General features: G+C 49.7%; 1 protein-coding gene and 1 non-coding gene across 2 annotated transcripts; one reads left to right on the plus strand and one right to left on the minus strand.

Annotated features, from left to right (window-relative positions):
• Positions 1-4017: 4017 nt before the first annotated feature.
• SLC29A3 (solute carrier family 29 member 3) lies at positions 4018-14083 on the minus strand. The gene is made up of 5 exons (XM_069863896.1): positions 13823-14083; positions 9779-9861; positions 8512-8738; positions 7195-7357; positions 4018-6580 (listed from the first exon to the last, which is right to left on the minus strand). Exons 1-5 carry the CDS (start codon positions 14069-14071, stop codon positions 5911-5913), a joined length of 1392 nt encoding a protein of 463 aa, XP_069719997.1. The 5' UTR covers positions 14072-14083; the 3' UTR covers positions 4018-5910.
• Positions 14084-16899: 2816 nt separating this feature from the next.
• LOC138724394 (5S ribosomal RNA) lies at positions 16900-17018 on the plus strand. Its single transcript, XR_011338025.1, has one exon. It is a non-coding gene; the product is annotated as a 5S ribosomal RNA (ribosomal RNA).
• Positions 17019-21158: the final 4140 nt, after the last annotated feature.

Consider the following 21158-nt stretch of genomic DNA (forward strand, 5'->3'; position numbering starts at 1 on the left):
AAGAAGGTGAACTGGGAAAATAAGAAACTGTAGGAAGAAGTACAATACCTAATCAAGCCTCCTCTATCTGACTACACATAGTAAGGGATGACTCCTGACCAGCTGGAGTGAGAGTGCGTGCAAGGGAACATGGGCTTGTCATAGAGGTACTTGCACTTTGGCTGTGAGGAGCTGTTGATACTGTTTAAGGCTTAAAATGGGCCTTGCAACTGTCTGAGGTGATGTATATAAAATGAGAGTCAGGTCCTCAAGATGAAGGTCCAATGAGCCAACCACGTATTGCTTTTGAAACTCCCAAGGATGCTTTCACTACTGGTGAAGGAGAGCTCTACCCATCTCACCATGCCGAGGGCTTGCCAGGGCAGCAGAGAAAAGGTGATGCTAAAGAGCAGAGCTAACACTAGGTGCACATGTTCACACCTTGTACGTAGCCATAAGCCCGCAGCTTGCTCCCGTTTTAAAGCCCTTTCTCAAACACAAGCTTTCTGCTTCATATTAAAAGCATTTGTCAAAGCAGATGCTCCATCCTGTGCTGGTGGGTACCCAAAGCTGTGCAGCACAGAGCGAGGAGTTGCAAAATCTGGAATCGAAGCTGAGCTGGGGGTGTGTGCATATGCACCCCATCCATCATCAAGTGGGAATGGCAGAGGGACCAGACCTCCCCGGTTCATTCAGCTTTGCCAAGCCTGCTACGGGCACACTGTGTTTGTGCTCAGCCAACTCCAGATACTCTACTTCCCTTGCTATAGCGTGATAAATTAGGAGGAAAACTTTCTCAGCTCAGTTTGTTCTCACAGTGCCGTCCAACAGAGCACAAGCCTGTCTAATCAGAAGCTACAGTCCTTCACCATCTGTTTAGAGCCTAATTACAAATGCAGAAAAATAATGTGCTTTACAATTGCACCAGTAAATGCTGTAAATGATTTAAACGCATGCATATGTTCCCTGCAGAATTCAGCATGCATCTGCGACTTCTCCTCACATTAGGCACACAAATCAAGGGGAAAAAATACCCAGATCTGATGAACAGTGTGTCCCTAGGATGGTGATTTTTATCCCTTTTTTTTCCCCCTGCTGGAATGGCAAACAGGGCTTTTTTGTAACAATTCATTCAACAGCACTTTCTTTGCTTCCATTTAAAAAACTGTTTATCACCGTCGTGTAAATATAGTACAAATTACTCCATAAAACATGTAAAAGGAGAACAGCAGCCGAGCAAGCCTGCAGCTGGCTGGTGAGGTTTCAAAGCCAAGTTTTTTCTCCCCTGGGGTGCCCTTGGAGGAGCAGGATCAGCTCAGCTCATCTGCTGGGGACCACAGCCCTCCCCAAGCCCCTGACACAGACCATGACCACCAGCATCTTGAGCCCTCGGCTTGCACACCCCTTTGCAGGAGAATTCTCACTGCAAAGCCATGGAGGTTAGCAAGCTTCAAGCATGTGCAAAAGGAAAAAAAGGGCCAAGAGCTAAAATACCTTTAGAACAGATTATTTTTTTTCCATGTTTGCAGAAGGGAAGGTGCAGTGGTTTGGAGGGGCAGGAGTCAGAAAGCATCACCCCCTCTGCAGTAGCGTGAGGGCTCTCCGTATGCTGCCTGACCCCATGCGGCCATGCAGAACAGGGTGCTGCCCAGGGAAATGGGCATTCATTTCCATGCTGCCCATGCACACGAAGCTGCCACAGAGCAGTAATTAAGAGCGAGGTCATGCCTACTGGCCTGTGGTTGGCCATGGGGAGCCAGAGCTCGTTAGGAGCTTTGTCAGGATGCCAGGGACAGGCACAGAGGCAGACATGCAGGGATACTCGGTGCTGCCAGGCAGACGCTCTGCCAGCTACGGCATAACCCCACCCTTACAGCCCTACTCCGACAGCTGAGCCACCAAAGGCAATCCCACTTCAGTTCTCTGGGCCATTGACCCATAGCACATCCCTGTGAAACAATGAAAGCGTGAGTCCTTCCTCGAAACACACAATAGAGCAGCCAAGATGCAGCAGAGCTTGTCTTTGGTCAGTGCCAATATGATGCTGGAGGGTACCAACATTTCAAAGATGTTTCTACATCCTAAAGTGTAATAGTGCTGTGCCAAAGCCTCCGTAATGCAAAGGCTGGTGTCACAGAGGGAGAGATGGAAGCAGTTCTGCCCTGTAGGGCACTGTGCTGGGTGGAGACAGGCTAGACAAGGCTTTGGAGCTTAGAGAGAAAGAGGGAAAGTCACTTGCAGTTGGTGGGAGATAAGTATCACTCCATAGCAAAAGTTTCCTTTCCTCCTAAAGAGTGGGTTTTTTTCCATTAACGCTCCAAGTATTCACATTTAAATGCTCTAGCTCAAAAACAAAGAAGGAATAACTGGCACTACTAAGCTGAGAGAGGGGATGGGCATAGGCTCAATTGCTCTCCTTTGAGCGGAAGATGGAGCAGATGCAATTCCTCCGCTTTCTGCCCTTTCATGCAATTCCCTTCGGCTCCCCATGTCCTCCTGCCTTGCCGGTGTGGCTTTGCCAGTTCACAGCTTTCATTTCCCCTTGGCCAGTTGGATTTAACACCAAAGGCTGTTGGAGAAGTCAGTGTGGGGCAGGTACAGCATACTGACCACACTAGGCTGGCAGCCCTCTGCAGAGCTGGAGGAGTGCGGAGGCTCTCCATCTTCCAGGTCGTTTTGCCAGCATCGCTGGCCTCAAGTGCTGGGCAAACAGTGGCTCTGTCACTTGGCACCAAGCAGGGATTCATACCATCTTTGATTTAGTTTTACTTTGTGGACCTACCCACACTCATGAATTTTGCAAGTGCCTGCATTGCTCATTTTATGCTCACCAGTGAGATGAAGCCAAGCCCTGCAGAGAGCACATGGTCACAGCACCCTTCCCTCAGCTGAAAAAGGATGAAAACACATTTACAACCCTGCTGGTCTTAGGCAGCTGGGGGGACAGTGTTAATAAGATAAAATCTGGCAGCACTGTTTTATACAGGCAAGGAAGACCGTGGACCCAGCTCAGCTCCCAGCCCTGCTCATATCCCAAGATCTTCCTCTGAACCTCAGGCGTCCTAGCTCCAAACAAAGATCTGGGGAACAACTCCTTCTCGTAAAGCTTTCTGAGATCTGAAAGAGAGAAGTGTGATCTTCCGGCTAAATAACGATATAAGTTTTGACCCCTGCAGTGTTTTGGCTGGCTGTCCAACCTTGACACTGGTGTAAAGCAAGGAGCACGCATCATTCCTGAACTGGAAATTGGAGTTGATGGCAGCATTCCTTAGCCAAGATACTTTATTTAAAACCATCAAGAAAAACCGTGGTTGCATTTCAATTAACACCTCCGAAGTACAGCTCCACAGGGCAGACAGCATTCTTCATCCTACCTTGAAGCCACCATTTCCCTTGTCACTCTGCATTTGCCTGGCTTGAGCTTTTCAGTACAGCCTGTGTTGAGCATCAGATGTTACTTGGACCAGTCATTATACGGCAGTAATTACTTCCCTGCCGTTATATGCAGTATCCTACAAATCACCCATCCCCTTCTGCAGAGGGATCACCCACACACTCATCGCTCAGGCTGTCAACATCCATCCCCACACCGCAGCACTCCCCATCAGCAGTTCTTGCTTTATACCCAGGCCTGATCCTTGCCCAATTTGAACTTGTATTGATTTTTTTCCCCTCACTCCTCTAACTTTCCTTAGCAGAATACCATCAAAGACAAAGGATAAATTCCCTTTTTGCCTGTTTCCCCTGCAGATGTGATAAGCACATTCTCCACACCTACCTGCAAGTCATTTGGAGATATTAAATAAGAATAACCAGGCTCTCAAAGCAATTCTCTAAGGGCAATTTTTCACCCTGCCCTTGCCAGTGATTTCTCTGAGTTTACAATCCAAGCTGGGAGAGAAGGATGACCAGAAGGAAAGATGCAAACTAAAAGTGCATGCATCTGTGCACCTCCAAGAGAAATCACTCCAGACACCAGCGGTTGCACAGTATCAAGAATGAACCAGAGAATTAAGTTCTATCTCAAGAGGTATTTGGTCTGTAACATGAAGGAGAGAATCAGCAGAATATCATCATACCTGGGCCCACAGGAGAACGTATGAGTTGAGGAGAGCAGGCCACACAACAGGCTCTCAAGTGGGAAGCACTGAAGGCCACAAAGGATGTTTTGGTTGACAACATGAAGATGGCTTGAGCTTCTCAGCCACAACTGACTACCACATCACCCCAAGCAGTACTCCAGTGCCCAGCGAGGTGATGGGACCACTTACCCTTGTGAGCAGCACACAGCCAGCTGTCATCATTGCACTCAGCCACTGGACTGCCCTTCAAGTTGAATTGGTTCTTCACGTTGAAGTGGACCTTCACCTGGGTCAACGCTGGCCAAAGTAGCCCCTGGCCAAGCGTAGGAGGCAAAGGGCTGCAAACCTACTGAAGTGACAGGACTGAGAGACCACACATGGAAAGTCAGGTGCCATAAAGCTGCTCCACGGTATTGCTCACACTGTAAATTTTCTACTCGTGTCTGGATTTTATGTTTAAATAAAACCAGCCATAAAGTAAAACAGAGTGTGTATTGCCAATGAGCCCAAACTAAACACTGGAAAGGATTTATTTTAAAAAAACCCAACACCCACCAAGCCTATGAGTCACCCTGTGGCTATCAGTGTGTCACTCTTCCAGAAAAGCCATGGCAGCAAGGCACCAGTCCCACACCCTCCCTGTCACTACCCACCACAGCAAGAAGACTGTCTGGCAACCCAGACCAGCAGCTTCAGCACTACTCGATCAAGCAGGAGATTCTCAGAGAGCATTCCCTTATAATCCAGTCTTAAAGGAAGTATTTCCCATAGATTGCATCCCTGAGGCATGAGCTACAAAGCCAAGTTATGCCATTAAGTCCTCGCTTACCAGTTCACCTCTCCTAGATCACAGACTCACACAATTTCAGAAAATAAGTACAATAATTGTTTTCAGTCCAGGCTGTATTTACATTTGGAAGTTTAAGTGACTTAAAAAGCCAGATCCCTTTGGGTGGGCAATTTTTACAGGGTGCCACAGCACCTCACCCCTCTGAGAGCATGTGGAGACCATATGCTGCCTCTCTACCTAAATTAATCAGCTTTCTGCTGTGAACATCACATAAGAGCCTCTCTAATAGTTCTCTCTGGCTTTTATAGACTTTTCTCAACACAGAATAAAGGCACAGAAGAAATTGTCTCAGGTTGGCCATGACATAAACTAATAGCACCATGCTAGGAGGTGGATGATCCCTCAATTCATTTTTATCTGGAAAAATTAAAAGTAAGCAGAGGTCCAAGTGGAGGCATTTCCCTTATACGCACTTTTCCATAGGATGAACACATGAACCACCCCAAACCAGTGCCCTGCTCCCTGCCACAGCTTGCTATCCACTCCTGAAGCTTGCTTGAAGGTGCTTCAGGGCTCAGACCCCCTTCAGCTCAAGGCCAGAGTCTCAGCATGATGATGGGGGATCCCTCCAAGACCACTGAAACACTGCAGAGCTAAACTCGTAACAATGAGGTAGCAAACCCCTGGGTACTGTCAAAAGCTCTGGTTTCAGTTCAAAACCAGTGCAGCAGCGCCAGCAAACCCCCCTTGCTCATCAGTACTGGAGTGAGGGACAGGTTTCCCTGTGACCTCAGTGCTTCCCTGAGCTCCTTGGGGGGGACAAGGCTTGTTTGGTCCCTTTGCTCTGGTCAAGGCAGGGAGTGACAAAGGTCTGATGGGACCGCCCTCACACAGGGGAAAGCCATTCCTACAGGGAGGACTTTGCCCTGGGAGGCAGTCACCCCACAAGACAGGCAGCCTGCCCCAAAACTGCAGCGTGTTTGGCTTTTTTTGGGGAAAAAAGAAACCTAAATACCTGACAGCAGCACCACAAAACAAGGGCATCCCCCAGCTGCTCCCCTACACAAGGTGGACAACAAGAACAGAGAAGGCAGATCCTACAGCCAGCCCCAACATGAGGTAAAATGTCATCACCACCCCCGCCGCCTCAGCGAGCTCTTTTGGCACAATCTTGGGGCCATAGACAATGACCAGTGTCCCCAGGTAACCATTGCTGAGCCCCAGCAGCGCTGTGAAGACCACCGGGTAGATGTCTCTGTTGAAGACCACCATCCAGATGTGAGCCCGGGGTTGGTAATTACTGAGGATGAAGAGAGGGAGGAAGATGGTCCTGAGGAGGACGAGGACAGGTAGAAGCTTGCTCTTGGGGCCTGGCACCTGGATCCAGGCAGTGATCTGCCTCCCACACCAGTCAGCAAAGTTGTATAGGAGGAAACTGGTGAGCGGCGCAAAGTACTTGGTGTTCCATGGGCTTCCCGAGGACTTACTGACCGACTCGATGTTGGAGGAGAGAGATGGGAAGATGATGATGGAGATGAAGAAGACATAGAAGAGACAGAAGCCAAGGAGAGCAGTCTTCTGCAGGATGGGGCAGAGTGGGGGAATGCTGGTGCTTTTTGCAAGGAAGGAGGTATTTGTGCTGTCTCCTGGCTCTGCCTTGGACTCCATGGAGCTGTCAGGCAGCATGGTGGCCAGAGATGGGCTTTCCTTCTGCTGGCTCATGTAATACCTGCAAAAGAGAGATGGGTGTAGGTGATGGAGAGGAACCCAAACAGATTTGGAGAAACAGAAAGGCAGAAGTGGGCAAAGCAGGGATGTCTGCTGGACCCAGTGACGGCAGTCACAGCAACCTCTAGCTCCTGCCTCATACAGGGATGTGACCCCCAGGGACCCATCACCCCCTCCTCTCTGTCGTGGGTACCTCTTTATCCCAAAAACACCTCAATGGTTCATGGGGTGGGACCTGCTGCATGCAGGCATTTGGAGGGCCAGGTGGTTTTGGGGGTTGTAAGCACCAATAAAACCAAGCTGGCTGCTTCCAGATTGGCTGCTTTCCACTGACTTCACACATTTTAGAAGCTGCTGTATCAGCATCCCTCTCCCTCCCAGGGAGGCTTGCTAGAAACTCAGCATATGCCGGGGTAGGCAGCCAGTTTCGGTCTGTGGTTTCGGTCAAATGAGGAAGCTTGGCTGGCGGCAGCACAGTAACAGAGTGCACAGGTTGGGACGCCGGGGGGTGACAGGGCAGGGACCAGCACAGCAAGCATCCCATGAGTCCCCCTAGCAACCCACTGCCAGCAGAAAACCTCTTGTGCGATACCCATAGCAGGCTGATGCACACACCTGGAGTACTCCAGCCTGGGAAGGAGGAGGTACACCATGATGCAGATGACGATGAAGATGTCAGCAGTGAGGAAGTAGGCCAGGGCGCTGTCTGTAACATTGGCCGCTGCTGCCAGGTCTATCACAGAGGCGACAGCACTGATTGTGCCTCCCATGGCCTGACCTGTGCAGGGGACCAGAGAGCCAGAGCTTAGAGTCCAGGGCACAGGTGAGGGACATTGAGGTTGCAGACTGTAGCCCACAGCACCTCCAGCGAGGACAACTCTGATGCAGAGGGGAAGTTCAGAAACAGCAGTATCCCCTCATTAACATCTCTCCTGGTGTGCTCACACCCAGCTGACTCTAACCTCCCTGTCCCACATACTGGTCCCCAAACCCACCCCAGGGTGCAGCTGCACTCACGACCTGATCTCTATTTCTTCCACACCTTGCTGCAACATGGTTATTTGTGGGGCTGCAGCAGAGTCCAGGTCCTGCCCTGCATCCCCATCCAGCACAGCTGCAGCACAGAACAAGGGTCAGCATGGGACCCGACCAGCTGAGTCTGCATGTCCTGCAGAGAAGGTCCAAACCCTGAACAAACCCTTAACCTGGCTCTCCACCAGCATGCTTAAAACTGCTTTTTTTTCTGCACTACCCCAGCCAGAAATTCAAGCCACCAGCAAGACGTACGTTGTCTCAGGGATGCAATTTAGCACCCTCACTGGGCTAAACTCAACAAAACACTTCAGTCTCAGCCCCGGGAAAAATTTCTTCGTCTTGATCTTTTCCCTTTCCCCTCTTGGTTTGTCAGCCGTTCCACAGCACATTTATAATGTTATCAAACCTCCAGGGAGCTCATCACTCACGGCTCCCAACATGCCTCTCATCGCTTATGGAAATGCATGGAAATGCTGAACAGAAAGGAGGAGACAACGCAAAGTTTAAGATTTCTCCAGCTGCAAAGAGAGTTGTTGAGGGACGTATCTCCTCCCTACCCTTCTCCTTGCTCAGAACAAGTAACCAGGTCAAGCTACAGCACTGGCTGGAGCTGCTTTGTAGGGTTTCAGCCACCGGGCAGGGACGGTGAAGGACTGCCACTCTCCTCATCTCTGCTGAGCCCTCAGCACTTTAGTTATGGGTATTGACAGAATTGAGAGTGCTGGCTCATGTGACCGAGCATGTTTCTCCTTCAGCAACTTCCCTTTATCTTTAAGGCAAAGTTTCTAAAATAAACCCCATGTGACGAAACACCAGATGCAAGAGGGAAAGAAAACCAACCACCCAACCACAGAGAGCATGATCCCACCGGTGACAGCACAGCTGGAGGACACCAACCTGAGATCAGTGCCTGCAAGTTCTTCATGGGGAAGCGGCTGCTGAGACCGAAGATGCTGCTGGTGAAGATGGTCGAGGCGCTGCTGACGATGACCACACAGACAATAGTAAGGGCAAAGAAGCGGGTGGTCCAGGTGGAGGTGTCAACTTTCACCAGCACTGTGATAACCAGAAAGACAGCCAGCATGATGAAGAGGGAGGACAGGATCCGGACACTGGCAGGCACCCTGGTGACAAGGGTAAGAAGAGACTCCTGCATTTAAAACTGCAACATGAAGTTGCAATGCAGAGGACACCACCTCCTCTACTATGAGAAGGATCAAAGAAAAGATCAAAGGAAAAAAGGGGCGAAAGGAGGATGAGTAACAAAAAAATAATGATTTTTCTCAGAAGCCTCTGTGATTTTCACTTTTCCCATTACTGGGACTAAGTCTATGAGCCCGACCGAGCTGTAAATATCCATTTCTCCCAGAAATCAAGAGCTATCCCCATCACTGGAGCAATGTATAGCAGCAGCAATAAAGTATGTCTGGGGAACAAGGCAGGTCAGGCAAAAACAATCCCAGGCACATCACTACAAGACAATAAGTTGTTTGAGCACAGAGGTTGCTTATTACCCAGATGGGGAAACTGGACGTGCTAGCCGGGGGGTAGGACAGAGGGGCAAGGGAGACGGGTTGGGAGCTGGACCAGCAGCCGAGATCTAGAGATTGAGCACACAAACGCATTCCCCTTTGCCCACAAGCATGCAGGAATTTGATCTAGGATAAGGAAGGGTACTAATGAAGGGATGTGGATATTTCACATTCAAGTCAAGCCTGCAACAAGGCACAGATAGTCCTTTCCTTAACCCAGTCCAATAGCTGGTAGGACTAGTGAAAGGAACTTCTGCCTAGATAATCTTGGCTTTCATTGTCCACTCCATTGGTCAACAGCAATGATATTTGTAGAAGGAAAGACCCCATGCCTGCATACACAGAATTTCCTTCCCAAGCAATTAACCAAGGCATTTGTTAGGAATTTATTCCCAGTGGCACAGCTCAAGCCAATTCCAGGTACAGGTGCTGCTGGTGAGGAGCAGGGTGTTACAGCCCGCTTGCACAAGCCAAAGGAGAGTACAGCTTTTCACTGCTTTTCCTCCTTGTTTTAAAGCCTTTCCCCGCTGGGTGTTTCAGGTTAAGCCAAGAGCCACAACTGAAGCCACAGAAAAGCAGTCAAAGCTGGGGAGAGCTGCAGCTGATGGACCCAGAAAGGGAGCAGCACTTACTTGTTGACGAGCAAGAAGTTTCCGACCAGGCACAGCACTGAGGGCACAGTTGAGGCAATGGAGATGTAACTCTCAAAAAAGTCCTGGCAGGAAAAAAAAAAATAAAGAAAAAAGACAGACAGGGACAACACGTGAATTTCAGGTTCTAAATATGGCACAATACAACATGCATAGTGAGTTATGATATAGGTGTGTCCACCTTGTTGCATTGTAGCACACGTTGCAAAGCTGCTCAGGACAACAGGCAGCAAGCCCCTGCTGCTTTTTCATTCCACAACAGCTCTGGGATATTCAAGAAATTAGGGACATAACAAATTCAGAAGCAAAAATGGTGTAGGAAATACCTGCCTTACTGCATGGGACAACACCTGAAATAAGAAGGTCTGAACTTCTCTTGCTGGCTTAACCCTTCTGAACATTTTACTCTACTTGAGCTCTGTGAAGGCTGGTTTTTATACATCAGGACACAAAAGCATTAATATCATTAGTAAATTGCCTTGAAAGCCCATGATGGCTGGCAAACCTGTGCATCCTTTCCCACGCAGACTGACCAGCACACCACGCCTGAGAACATGCTTGAGCAAAAGCAGCCTGAGAAGGGACACAGGGATATTATTCTCCCTCCCAGTCTCCCTCTCTGCGCACACACAAAACTCATTGAGAAACTATACTGAGACTCAACGCACATTTATTCCAGGGTTTTTATATATCATCTGAGCAAGTCAGCTGCAGCATCACTCAATATTCACCAGCCTGCCTTGAACAGAGGTCACGCTGGGCGTGCAGAAAGCAATAACCACAGCAGAGAGAGAGATTTCTTTGCCAAGATTTCAGCTAAATGCTTAAGTTCTCAATCCATTTTATGTATTATGCTGTTAAAGCATGTCTGCTCCACCTCCGCCCCTTGAGGCGTTTAATTCCCAACTTTGTTCTTCTGGAATCTCAGCCAGTAGGTGGGACAACGCTTTCAAAGAGTATGACCTACATATCCACCCCCACGACAATGGGCTTTCATTTTCTGCAGTCACCTAACTACAGAGATGGGGCCACATCGCGTCCGAGCACAAGAAGGCACCTGGCACGTTTTCCCTGCACAGTTTTGTTGTTGTTGTTGTTGCAGCTTTTCGTTGTAGTCTTTTAATCAGTTTACACACATGTTCATTTATTCTTCCCTAAAAGAAGCTTTACTGTAAGCTACGGGATACCTAATAATCACTCCTAGAGGGTCTGTATAGACAGACACATAAATGCCTGCACTTATGCACCAGCTTGGCAAAGCAGGAGGCTCAAAGCTCTACGGCTATACGACGAATTATAGGAGAAAGGACAAAGCAAAACGCAAAGCTGGGTGCTAAAACTAAGAGTGATTTACCAACCTACTTAAAACAAATCCCTAAACCAACCTGAGGATATTTAATATATTTCCAAGATAATTTTCTTTTTGGGAGGAAAAGAAACTTTATAACACTTTCTACCAAGCAGATGTGTACTTGAAGTAATCCAGCAGAGATGCTGCCTTTTGAGCACCCTGGGGAAACACCCATTCATCCCCAGCAAACGTGCTCAAACCAGTGGTGGGAAAAGAACTAGTGAAGTATCTAAGAAACTGAAAAGCCTGCACTGCACTGGGAAATTCCACCCTGCCTCACCCATGGCCAATCCCTCCTGGAAAGGAAAAGCCAAGCAGAAGGGTTCCAACTGCTGTTGTTTCTGTGAAAAAGGAAAGCCCTCACATCATAATTTTAATCCAACAGCACAATGGCAGGTGGCAAATTTAATCCGTGTCCAGTCCAATGGAAAATATCAGGGCTTTCTACTCACCTCAGCCCTTCACTTCTGCTCACTAGGTGTTAATCTGGCTCAGGGAACTCTTCTCCCACCACAGATGCGCTTTTAGAGCAAATTTTTTGCTACGCAAGACATACCTAGTCCTGCTCCCTTTCTGCTGAGCCCTCCCTGACCAGCTGGTTCATCTCCTCTGGGCATCCCTTACCCACAAGGGCTAAGCTCCCTATCACCAATATGGTTTTAGAGGAGAAACACAAGCACTGAAAGACACTCACCAATTTCCTGGCTAATAATGATTCGCAAAACAAACCTGACATCTTCCTCCCTGCTCAAAGCCACCTTCCTTCTACCTCTGCCTCTCGCGGGGGAAAGTGTCATCCTTCAACCATGAAGCCAAGGCACACAACGGAGGTATCTGACCCTATATTAACTACAGCACCTTCAAACGTACTGCTATGATGCACACTGTGCACTTAACTTTAAAAAGCCCCAAACAAGAACAAAGCATCGCAGTGGCAAATTAGTCACCAGCGTCAGCCGGCATTGCCAAGGTGTTTTTGCAGAGTAGTTTTTATTCTGCTCCAGCCTGGACGTGGAAGAGCAATCCAGGCTCACAGTGGTGGCTGAAGGCAATGGAGCGTTACCTGCAGCACAGGGCATGAGATTAGCAACAATGAGCAAGCTGGAGCCAAGAGCAGGTTGCCAGTCCCAGCCGCACCTTTCCAGAGTCGAGCTCTGTTTGCAGGTAAGCCCTCCCACCACAGCACCATGGCTCACCATCACAGGGCAGAAATGGGGCTGACTGGTTTATTTTTGAGCAGACTTGACTGCCACAGAAAAGCCGCACTGCTTTTCACCAGAGGAAGTAAAAACCATTTTGCTATGGCCAGACAGAAAGAGAAGTATCTTTTCGACAAAGTAATGGCTGATCTGACCAGGAATACAGCTGTGCAAGTGTTTTCAGGAAGAAGACATCTAGTGATACTTACTCTATTTGAAAACAGCTTTTTCAAGAATTGCCTGACAAAACAGCCATGAGGAAGAGGTGGAACGCAGGGAATGTGAGAAGACACCATGCCACATGGTGGCAGAGACCCTTCGCCCCCTCGCTCAGCATCCTTGCTAGCACAGGAGCAGCCTCTTTGCAGTCTCTGAGTACCACGGGGGTTTGGTCTCCATTAGTTTAATCCACCCAGCGTCTTGATTTACACCAGTACTTCAGCATCCTGGCACAAGCAACATCGGTGACACTCTGCTTCCTCCCCATCAAAAACGCAGCCAGCTTAACAACTATTAAAACAGCTGTGGAGGCTGTACTGGTGTGAGAAATCATAGAGAAAATGTGGGCATCTGTGTTCATATAAAAATAAAATGTGCCCAAATCAACTGAACAAGCTTGGCAATAGGAGGACAGGACACAGCCTCCTCCTGACAACTCTTATTCCAGCCACAAACAAAGGGCACTGCTTTGTCAAAGAGGCACAGGAAAATAACCTTGCCACCGCAGAAGGAGCAGGAGAAGAAGGCTTTTTCTGGGGAGCGAAAGAGACGCCATGAAGTCAGCTGCCCCAAGGCCGGCTCATCAATCGCCCTGTGACAAGCTCCTCATCCCATATGCCAAAACCCAGATGTTTATTGCTTTAAGGAGATATTGCGGTCACACTTGCCAGATCTTGAAAGAAAGGCAGTAAAGCATCCATGGGGCTCAAGACTATGGCAAGTCATGTGCTTCAAGGGCTGGTGCTCCTGCAAAGCCCCGCTGCTGCCTCTGAAGGCCCTGCTGCACCACCAAGTGTAAGGGAGAAAATGCCTAAAACGTGTTTAATACCTCATCACAGAGCCAGAAGTTCAGTGCAATTTATCTCCCAGCCCACAGGGAGCTGCAGCACAGTTCAGATGAGAAAGCACAGAGCCCTGGGGGGCTCAGGGGCTCAGGAAACACGAAGCACAAAACTCCAAAATTGTCCTGTGAAAGTCAGCCTTGCTTATGGGGCAGGTCAAGCCTAATTTTTAAAATGCACCTTAAATTTCAGCACTTCAAATATAGGTAAGAAGCAGACCACAAAGTGCTATGCCTTTTAGTTTAAGCACCTTTCCTGTTAACTATTTATGCTCCCCAAATAAACACCTGCCCCTGGTTTGCAGTAGGCAAAATACTGGAGGATGTTCACTCAACTTCTAGAGGAAGTGGGGATGGAAAAGAACAAGGAAGGAAGGAAAGAAGCTTTTTTCCTGCCTCGGAAGCAGCACACTCACCCGCAGATCGGATGCTACCTGTCCTGACTGGCCTGCCTGATCCGAGCAGTTTTGCAGCTTGTACATCCAGTAGTGTTTTGCTGTGACGAAAAAATTCCAGGGCAGGAGGGACCCGATGCCCAGGAGGAAAAAAATAACGTAGGCTCCATGTAAACGGTCACTTGGCTTTTGCCGGCTGTGTGTGTTCACCAGGGACTCCTCGAGCAGGGGTTCCTCGTCCGGGGGAAAGCTGTTGGCTGCTGGGAGCATGGCACTGTCACACTGCAAAAAACAGCCACCAGAGAGATGTTATCATGTACGGGTTGGAAGTACAGGCTGTACACGACTCCTTCTTCCCTTGACCTGCGGTTTCCCAGCAAATGTGGGATCAGGGAGCTGAACTGGCTCAGCACGGGGCTGGCCGGCGAAAGGCAAGGGAGAAAGAATCATAGAATCATAGAGTAACGAGGTTGGAAGAGACCCACCGGATCATCGAGTCCAACCATTCCTATCAATCACTAAACCATTCCCCTTAGCACCTTGCCCACCCGCGCCTTAAACCCCTCCAGGGAAGGTGAATCAACCCCCTCCCTGGGCAGCCTCTGCCAGTGCCCAATGACCCTTTCCATGAAAAATCTTTTCCTAATGTCCAGCCTAAACCTCCCCTGGCAGAGCTTGAGGCCATTCCCTCTTGTCCCGTCCCCTGTCACTTGGGAGAAGAGCCCAGCTCCCTCCTCTCCACAACCTCCTTTCAGGCAGTTGTAGAGAGCAATGAGGTCTCCCCTCAGCCTCCTCTTCTCCAGGCTAAATAACCCCAGCTCTCTCAGCATCTCCTCATAAGGCCTGTTCTCCAGCCCCCTCACCAGCTTTGTTGCTCTTCTCTGGACTCGCTCCAGAGCCTCAACACCCTTCTTGTGGCGAGGGGCCCACCACAAAGGAGCTGAGCCACAGCAGGGCCAGGCTCTGCAGTGGCACCATCCACGTCTGCGCCCATAATTAATAATTAACCCACCCTGCCGGCCTCGGCGAAGCAGGAAACCTCAGCACACACGAAGGCTCAAACAATAATTAACAGCCTGTGAACTAACAACGCCATCCGGCTCTGCAGAGCGAGCTGTAAACTATGCAGCACCAGCAGGCTTTCTAAAACGACCTGAGAGCTCACGCAACGCCATCAGGCTTTGCTTTTCGGCTTGTAAACTAATAGAACAGCGTTGAGGCCTCGCAGCAATGACTCATAAAGCAGGGCAACACCGCCAGGCTTCGCAAAACGAGTCGTAAACGCCTACAGCTCCGTCAGGCTTTGCAAGGCGGCTGCGGGGAAGGGCTTGAGACAAGGGCAGGGGGAGCGGGGAACGACGGAAACAATGGGGAAGGGGTGGGGGGGGGAGGGTTGGCAGCAATCTTGTTGTTTGAGGAGAGGGGAAGCGCCGCGCGGCATCCCCTCACGCCACCCCCGCCGCCCCCCGCCGCAGCACTCACCGCGCCCGCCGGCCCCAGCCCCGCTCCGCCCCGCCACAACCGGAGGGGAGGGGCTGCTCTGGGCACGGCCCCCCCGGCTCTGCCCCCACCCCGCCGGGGGCGTGAGAGGGACCTGGGAGCCCGTCCGGCTCCACCCCCGCCACGGGCAGGGGCGCCTCCCGGCATGCGAGCTGCTGCGGAGCACCTGAAGGGACGGGGCGGCCACCGCTTCCCTGGGCCGTTATAGCAGCTTGAGTTGTGCTTCCGTTGTAAATCTGGTCGGGCCCAGTCGACACGGGCTCACGAAAGGCAGGTCCTGCCAAACTAACCCCATCGCCTTCTATGACAACGTGACCCACCTAGTGGATGAGGAAAGGCTGCGGATGTGGTCTTCTCGGAGTGGAGTGAAGCCTTTGACACGGTTTCTCGTAGCATTCTGCTGAGGAAACTGTCACCGCTGGCCTGGACAGGCGCCCGCTCTGCCGGGTGGAAAACTGTTTGGCTGGAGGGCCCAGAGAGTGGTGGGAAATGGTGTGAAATCCAGCTGGAGGCCAGGGACAAGTGGAGTTCCCCAGGGCTCAGTGCTGGGTCCAGCCCTGTTCAATGTCTTTATCAACGACCTGGATGAAGGCATCGAGTGGACCCTTAGCAAGTTTGCGGATGACACTAAGCTGGGTGGAAGTGTGGATCTGCTGGAGGGTTGGGAGGCTCCAAAGGGATCTGAACAGGCTGGACCGCTGGGCTGAGTCCAATGGCATGAGGTTTAACAAGGCCAAATGCCGGGTCCTGCACTTGGGGCACAACAACCCTGTGCAGCTACCGACTAGGAGAAGTCTGGCTGGAAAGCTGCCCGGAGGAGAGGGACCTGGGGGTGTTGGTTGACAGCGACTGAACATTAGCCAGCAGTGGCCCAGGTGGCCAAGAAGGCCAATGGCATCTTGGCTTGGATCAGAAATGGCGTGGCCAGCAGGTCCAGGGAGGTTATTCTCCCTCTGTACTCGGCACTGGTGAGGCCGCTGCTGGAATCCTGTGTTCATTTCTGGGCCCCTCGCCACAAGAAGGATGTTGAGGCTCTGGAGCGAGTCCAGGGAAGAGCCATGAAGCTGGTGAAGGGGCTGGAGAGCAGGTCTTCCGAGGAGCGGCTGAGGGAACTGGGGTTGTTTAGCCTGGAGAAGAGGAGGCTGAGGGGAGAGCTCATTGCTCTCTACAACTACCTGAAAGGAGGTTGTAGAGGGGAGGGAGCTGGGCTCTTCTTGCAAGTGACAGGAGATGGGACAAGGGGGTATGGCCTCAAGCTCTGCCTGGGGAGCTTGAGGCTGGACATCAGAAAAAGATGTTTGACAGAAAATGTCATTGGGCACTGGCAGAGGCTGCGCAGGGAGGGGGTTGAGTTCCCATCCCTGGAGGTATTTAAAATACAGGTGGATGAGGTGCCTTGGGGCATGATTTAGTGGCAGATAGGAATGGTTGGACTTGATGATAGTGGGGGTCTTTTCCAACCTCATGGTTCTGTTTGTTGTTGTTTTTGTTGCTGTGTGTGAGTGGGTAGCGGTAGGTGTCGGGGCGGCGTGTTGTGTGTTGCGGTGTGAGGAGGCGCGTTGTGCGGGAGAGGCTGGGGGTGCTGGGAGGCAGCAGGTGCCTACGGCCACACCACCCTGAGAACGCCCGATCTCGTCCGATCTCGGCAGCTAAGCAGGGTCGGGCCCGGTTAGTACTTGGATGGGAGACCGCCTGGGAATACCGGGTGCTGTAGGCTTTTGCTGCCCTGGGGGCGCCATTTGGAGGCTGCGCTGCTCTGTCCCCCCTTTTTGCGGAGCCCGGGAAGAGAGGTGCGCAGGGCGGGTGTCAGGGAGGGTGTCGTTTCCAACATTCTCCAGAAGAAGAGTCAGCAGGGAAAAAAGCTGCCCAGGGAGGTGGTTGAGCCCCCTTCCCTGGAGGTGTTTAAGGGACGGGTGGATGAGGCGCTGAGGGACATGGTTTAGTGACTGGTGGGAATGGTTGGACTCGATGATCCAGTGGGTCTTTTCCAACCTGGTGATTCTATGATTCTGTGATTCTAAATTAGCTGTTTTGCTTGTATTATAGCATGTTTAGCTATGCTTTGATTGTTTAAGCTTTAAAGTAGGTATTTCACTTACATAAGTATGTTTTGTTCCCGATAATGAACGTCTGCTGCCTGTGCCTGGCCAATTAGGCCAGATAATAAGGACTAGTGCAATGATAAGAGAAAGAATTTGTTAGGACCATGATAAGACAAAGAGGAGCCATCTAGGACTGGATGCAACGTTGAAGAAGTGCCCAAGCTGTCTAAGAGCATGTGTAAGAGGGAGAGTTAGAATCAGAATCATAGAATAGTTTGGGTTGCAAGGGATCTTAAAGATCATCTAATCCCAACCCCCTGCCATGGGCAGGGATGCCTCCCACTAGATCAGGCACGGCTACAGATACAAGCAGGAAAAGTTGAGAAGTTCACTGTGAAGAAGACTGTGAGCCTTTCTCCAGAAGCCCCCAGCCCAAGACCACCAGAGGGAGAGAACTGATGTAAATAAATTCTGGGAAATTATTATAATAGACACACCTGTTCCAGGAAACTTAATGAATATGCGTGCGCTAGTGTAATAAATAGGTGACCATTTTGTTTCTCGGTGTGCAAGCTAGGTGGAGCTAACCCCCTTGCACCTGACGTATCATATTAAACGTATCTACTTTATAACTCATCATGAGTTGTAGAGTTCTTTTCACACATCACCAGTGCCACCTCACTCTCATCGTGAAGAAATTCCTCTTAATGTCTAAGTCTTCCAGTTTAAAGCCATTCCCCCTCGTCCTATCACTTGAAGGAATGAATAAATCATTATGTTAAGGGAATTAATTAGTTTAAGCAATAATAAGAAGAGTAAGAATCACATCTGGGCCAGCTTGCAGTTAGAAAGGATGTGATTGTAACAGGAGTTTAGCTTGTTTATTAGTTGAAACAAAGAACAAATCAAGTATTGAAAGAACAGTCCTGCAGCAGGAACAAAGGACAGACCTAAGCTCACCAAGAGGACACAGTGAGGAAGGAGATAAGATAAAGACCATCAGAGGCTTCTGAAGACACAAAGAAACTGTGTCTTCACATGTATCCAGCCTTTCTTCATCAAAGCAAAATAGTCTCCATTTTTTTGCAGATGTGCGTACAAGAGAGGGTGATAAACTATGATAATGAATTCCTGGAAAAACAATGGACACGTAACGTGTTTTCGAGAATCTATATGGATATGTATGTTTAATCAGTATAAAAGTCATGTAACCAGTCTCAATAGTTAGACACATTAGATGAGTTACCCCCTGTGTGCCCCAGCACTGTTTACTAAAAGAATACCTGCTTACTAATCAGATTGGCATCGATTGTTGAATTTGGCTTTTTCATGGGATCACACTCCATGACCCTCTAAAAATCCCCTCTTCAGCTTTCCTGGAGCCCCTTTCAGTACTGGAAGCTGCTCTAATGCACACCCCTTCCCCCCACCTTTTCTCCAAGACTCCTTTTCATCCCTTCTTTCCCTCACTTGTTCTTAATTATTTACCCCAGCTGACCTCTTGCTGACGCACTGCAGGCAGCACTGGGAACCCCACCATTTTAAATCAGAAGTGCTCTCTTAAAATCAGTCTTATTCACCACCTGGTGATAACAAAAGGTTTTGTCAGGGCCTGATTTTTGGTGGAAGTGACACAAGCATGAGTGCATCATCCCCTCTTGAAGATGGGGAAAGGGGAGCATCTTCTGTGAGCTGAGGGGCCCTTTACCAAAGCCAGGACATGAGCTTGTCCTTCACTCTCTTCGCTTCTGCATGCATTTCATTGTAAAGTCCTCATTTTCCTCCAAACCACACTTCAACACTTGCCTTAAGAGGATGATAGGACTATGAAGGAAAACTTTACCAGCCTTTTTCCTTCCTCAAAGATGGTTTTGCCCCCTCGGCACATGGGCAGCCACACGGGAGAATGATAAATTGGTGGGGTTCCAGCTTTTCAGCAACCCTGTTACAATCAGACATGCTTTGCCAATTTGTTTGCACTTGCTCTGGCAATTAGTGGAGTTGTATATCTTAGTTTCCTGTTGCCAGCTGTTTGCCTTTAGCCTTCCCCATCTCCAATAGCTAAGATAATTATAGCCAAACTGCATCTCTTCCTTGCTTTTTGCTCCACTGCACATGTATCCAGCCTTTTTTCATCAAAGCAAAATAGTCTCAATTTTTTTGCTGAAGGCCTGTCTAATCCATATTTTCACCATATGCTTGGAAAATTTGTCTGTAGGACAAACGCAGGTGGACCCAGGTATCTTCCCTCCCAGCAGCACCAGTGCATGCACAGTTGAAAGTTGCCTGGGAGTCAGAGCCCACCACCATCCATCTCCAGCCTCTCTGAGCCTTTGAGGAGGGCAGATCAAATGGCCTTGGCCACTCAGATGTCAAAATAGCCCAAGATACATACACACTGTATAGTTTTTTCCTCTTTTGTGAGCAAACACGCAGAAGTGTGCCACCAACCCACTAGCGATTTGCTGAAATGGAAAACCTTGGAGGAGCCCATGGGTTTCTCCAGAGCTTTCTCCTTGGGATTTTCATCTGCATTGACATGCCAGGCTGGGAAAGCTCCTGGGGAGATGGCACAGCCTATCGGAATTAGTAACCCATCAGCTCAGAGGGATTTGCTTGATATTTCTGACCTGCTGCTGTCTATCATGTCAAAAAACTCACTGCTGGAGAAGAGCCTCAGATCACATCAGTACAAGGGACCATGACAGCCGAGTGGGGTAAACAAAGCCAATCCATGCTTAACCAAAGCTGTGACAGGCCCTTGAGTCAATATTACCCACACTCGAGAGACCCTCCATAACACAGCCCCACACACGGACTCTGAGCAGATTTTAGGGACACCCCTATGCTCAAATCAGGGTTCATGGTTATCCCAAAAGAGTTCTTGTCATGCTGTAGTGCTGTGTGCTCCCACTGCACTGGAGGCGTAACAGTGCAAAGGGCACATAAGTAATGGTTAAGAGATTGCAATTTGTTAACCGGGACATAAAAAGCAGCTCCCCTCGTCCCTCGGTACATCTTGCTGCTGTGCGGAACAGCTCACAGTAAGTGAACTGTAAAAATCCAACAGGACTGGCCCAAAGGAAATTTCCTAAACACATAATGGAAAAGTCAAGGAACCCTGATGTGGTTCGATGCCCCTGGACATCCTCTCATCAGCACAATAAATCTGTTGACACTTAATGGCACAGCGGTCACTTTTGAACCTGTCATGGGGACTGAAATCAATGTATCAGCTGCAGAGATTTAGGCCAGCTTAATTTAATGAGGAATGAGCAAGAGTAGTATTTTAATAGGAGAACACAGGTGATATCAGGCACCAGTTGGTCAAAGCTTTCCACTTATTTGGCCCCTTGGAAAGATGGGTTAGTGCAAAAGCAACTTAGGAGACTGAGGTTTAAGGAATTAAGATGCAAAGACAAGGTTATCACTTCTGAGAAGGTATCTGTCTCAGCATTGTACTTGGAGCTGGAAAGCCCAGCTGGGAGGGTGGGCACACATCGTTGTGTGGCTATGTTACAATCCCTGCAGTGACAGGGCAGCAATTTTCTCACCACTTCTTTCACCAGTTGTAGCATCCCCACACTTGCCTGGAGAGACAATGGTGGCATCTCGGCCCCATGAGCAAGATGAGTGGCCCCCGTGAGGGTGGGTGGGGGCAGTGGGACCCGTACCTCACTGTGGGACACTCATCTTGCCCTGCAGACCCTTCTTTGCTTGCTTGGAGTGATGGGACTGAAGCAGGGTGGCAGAGGTGGTCTCAAAGCCATGGGCTAAGGAAAGGAGGCAGGGGTTGGAGGTGAGGGCTGCTCAAG

The sequence above is a fragment of the Phaenicophaeus curvirostris genome, chromosome 9 (assembly GCF_032191515.1).
Source record: "Phaenicophaeus curvirostris isolate KB17595 chromosome 9, BPBGC_Pcur_1.0, whole genome shotgun sequence".
Classification (NCBI taxonomy): domain Eukaryota; kingdom Metazoa; phylum Chordata; class Aves; order Cuculiformes; family Cuculidae; genus Phaenicophaeus; species Phaenicophaeus curvirostris.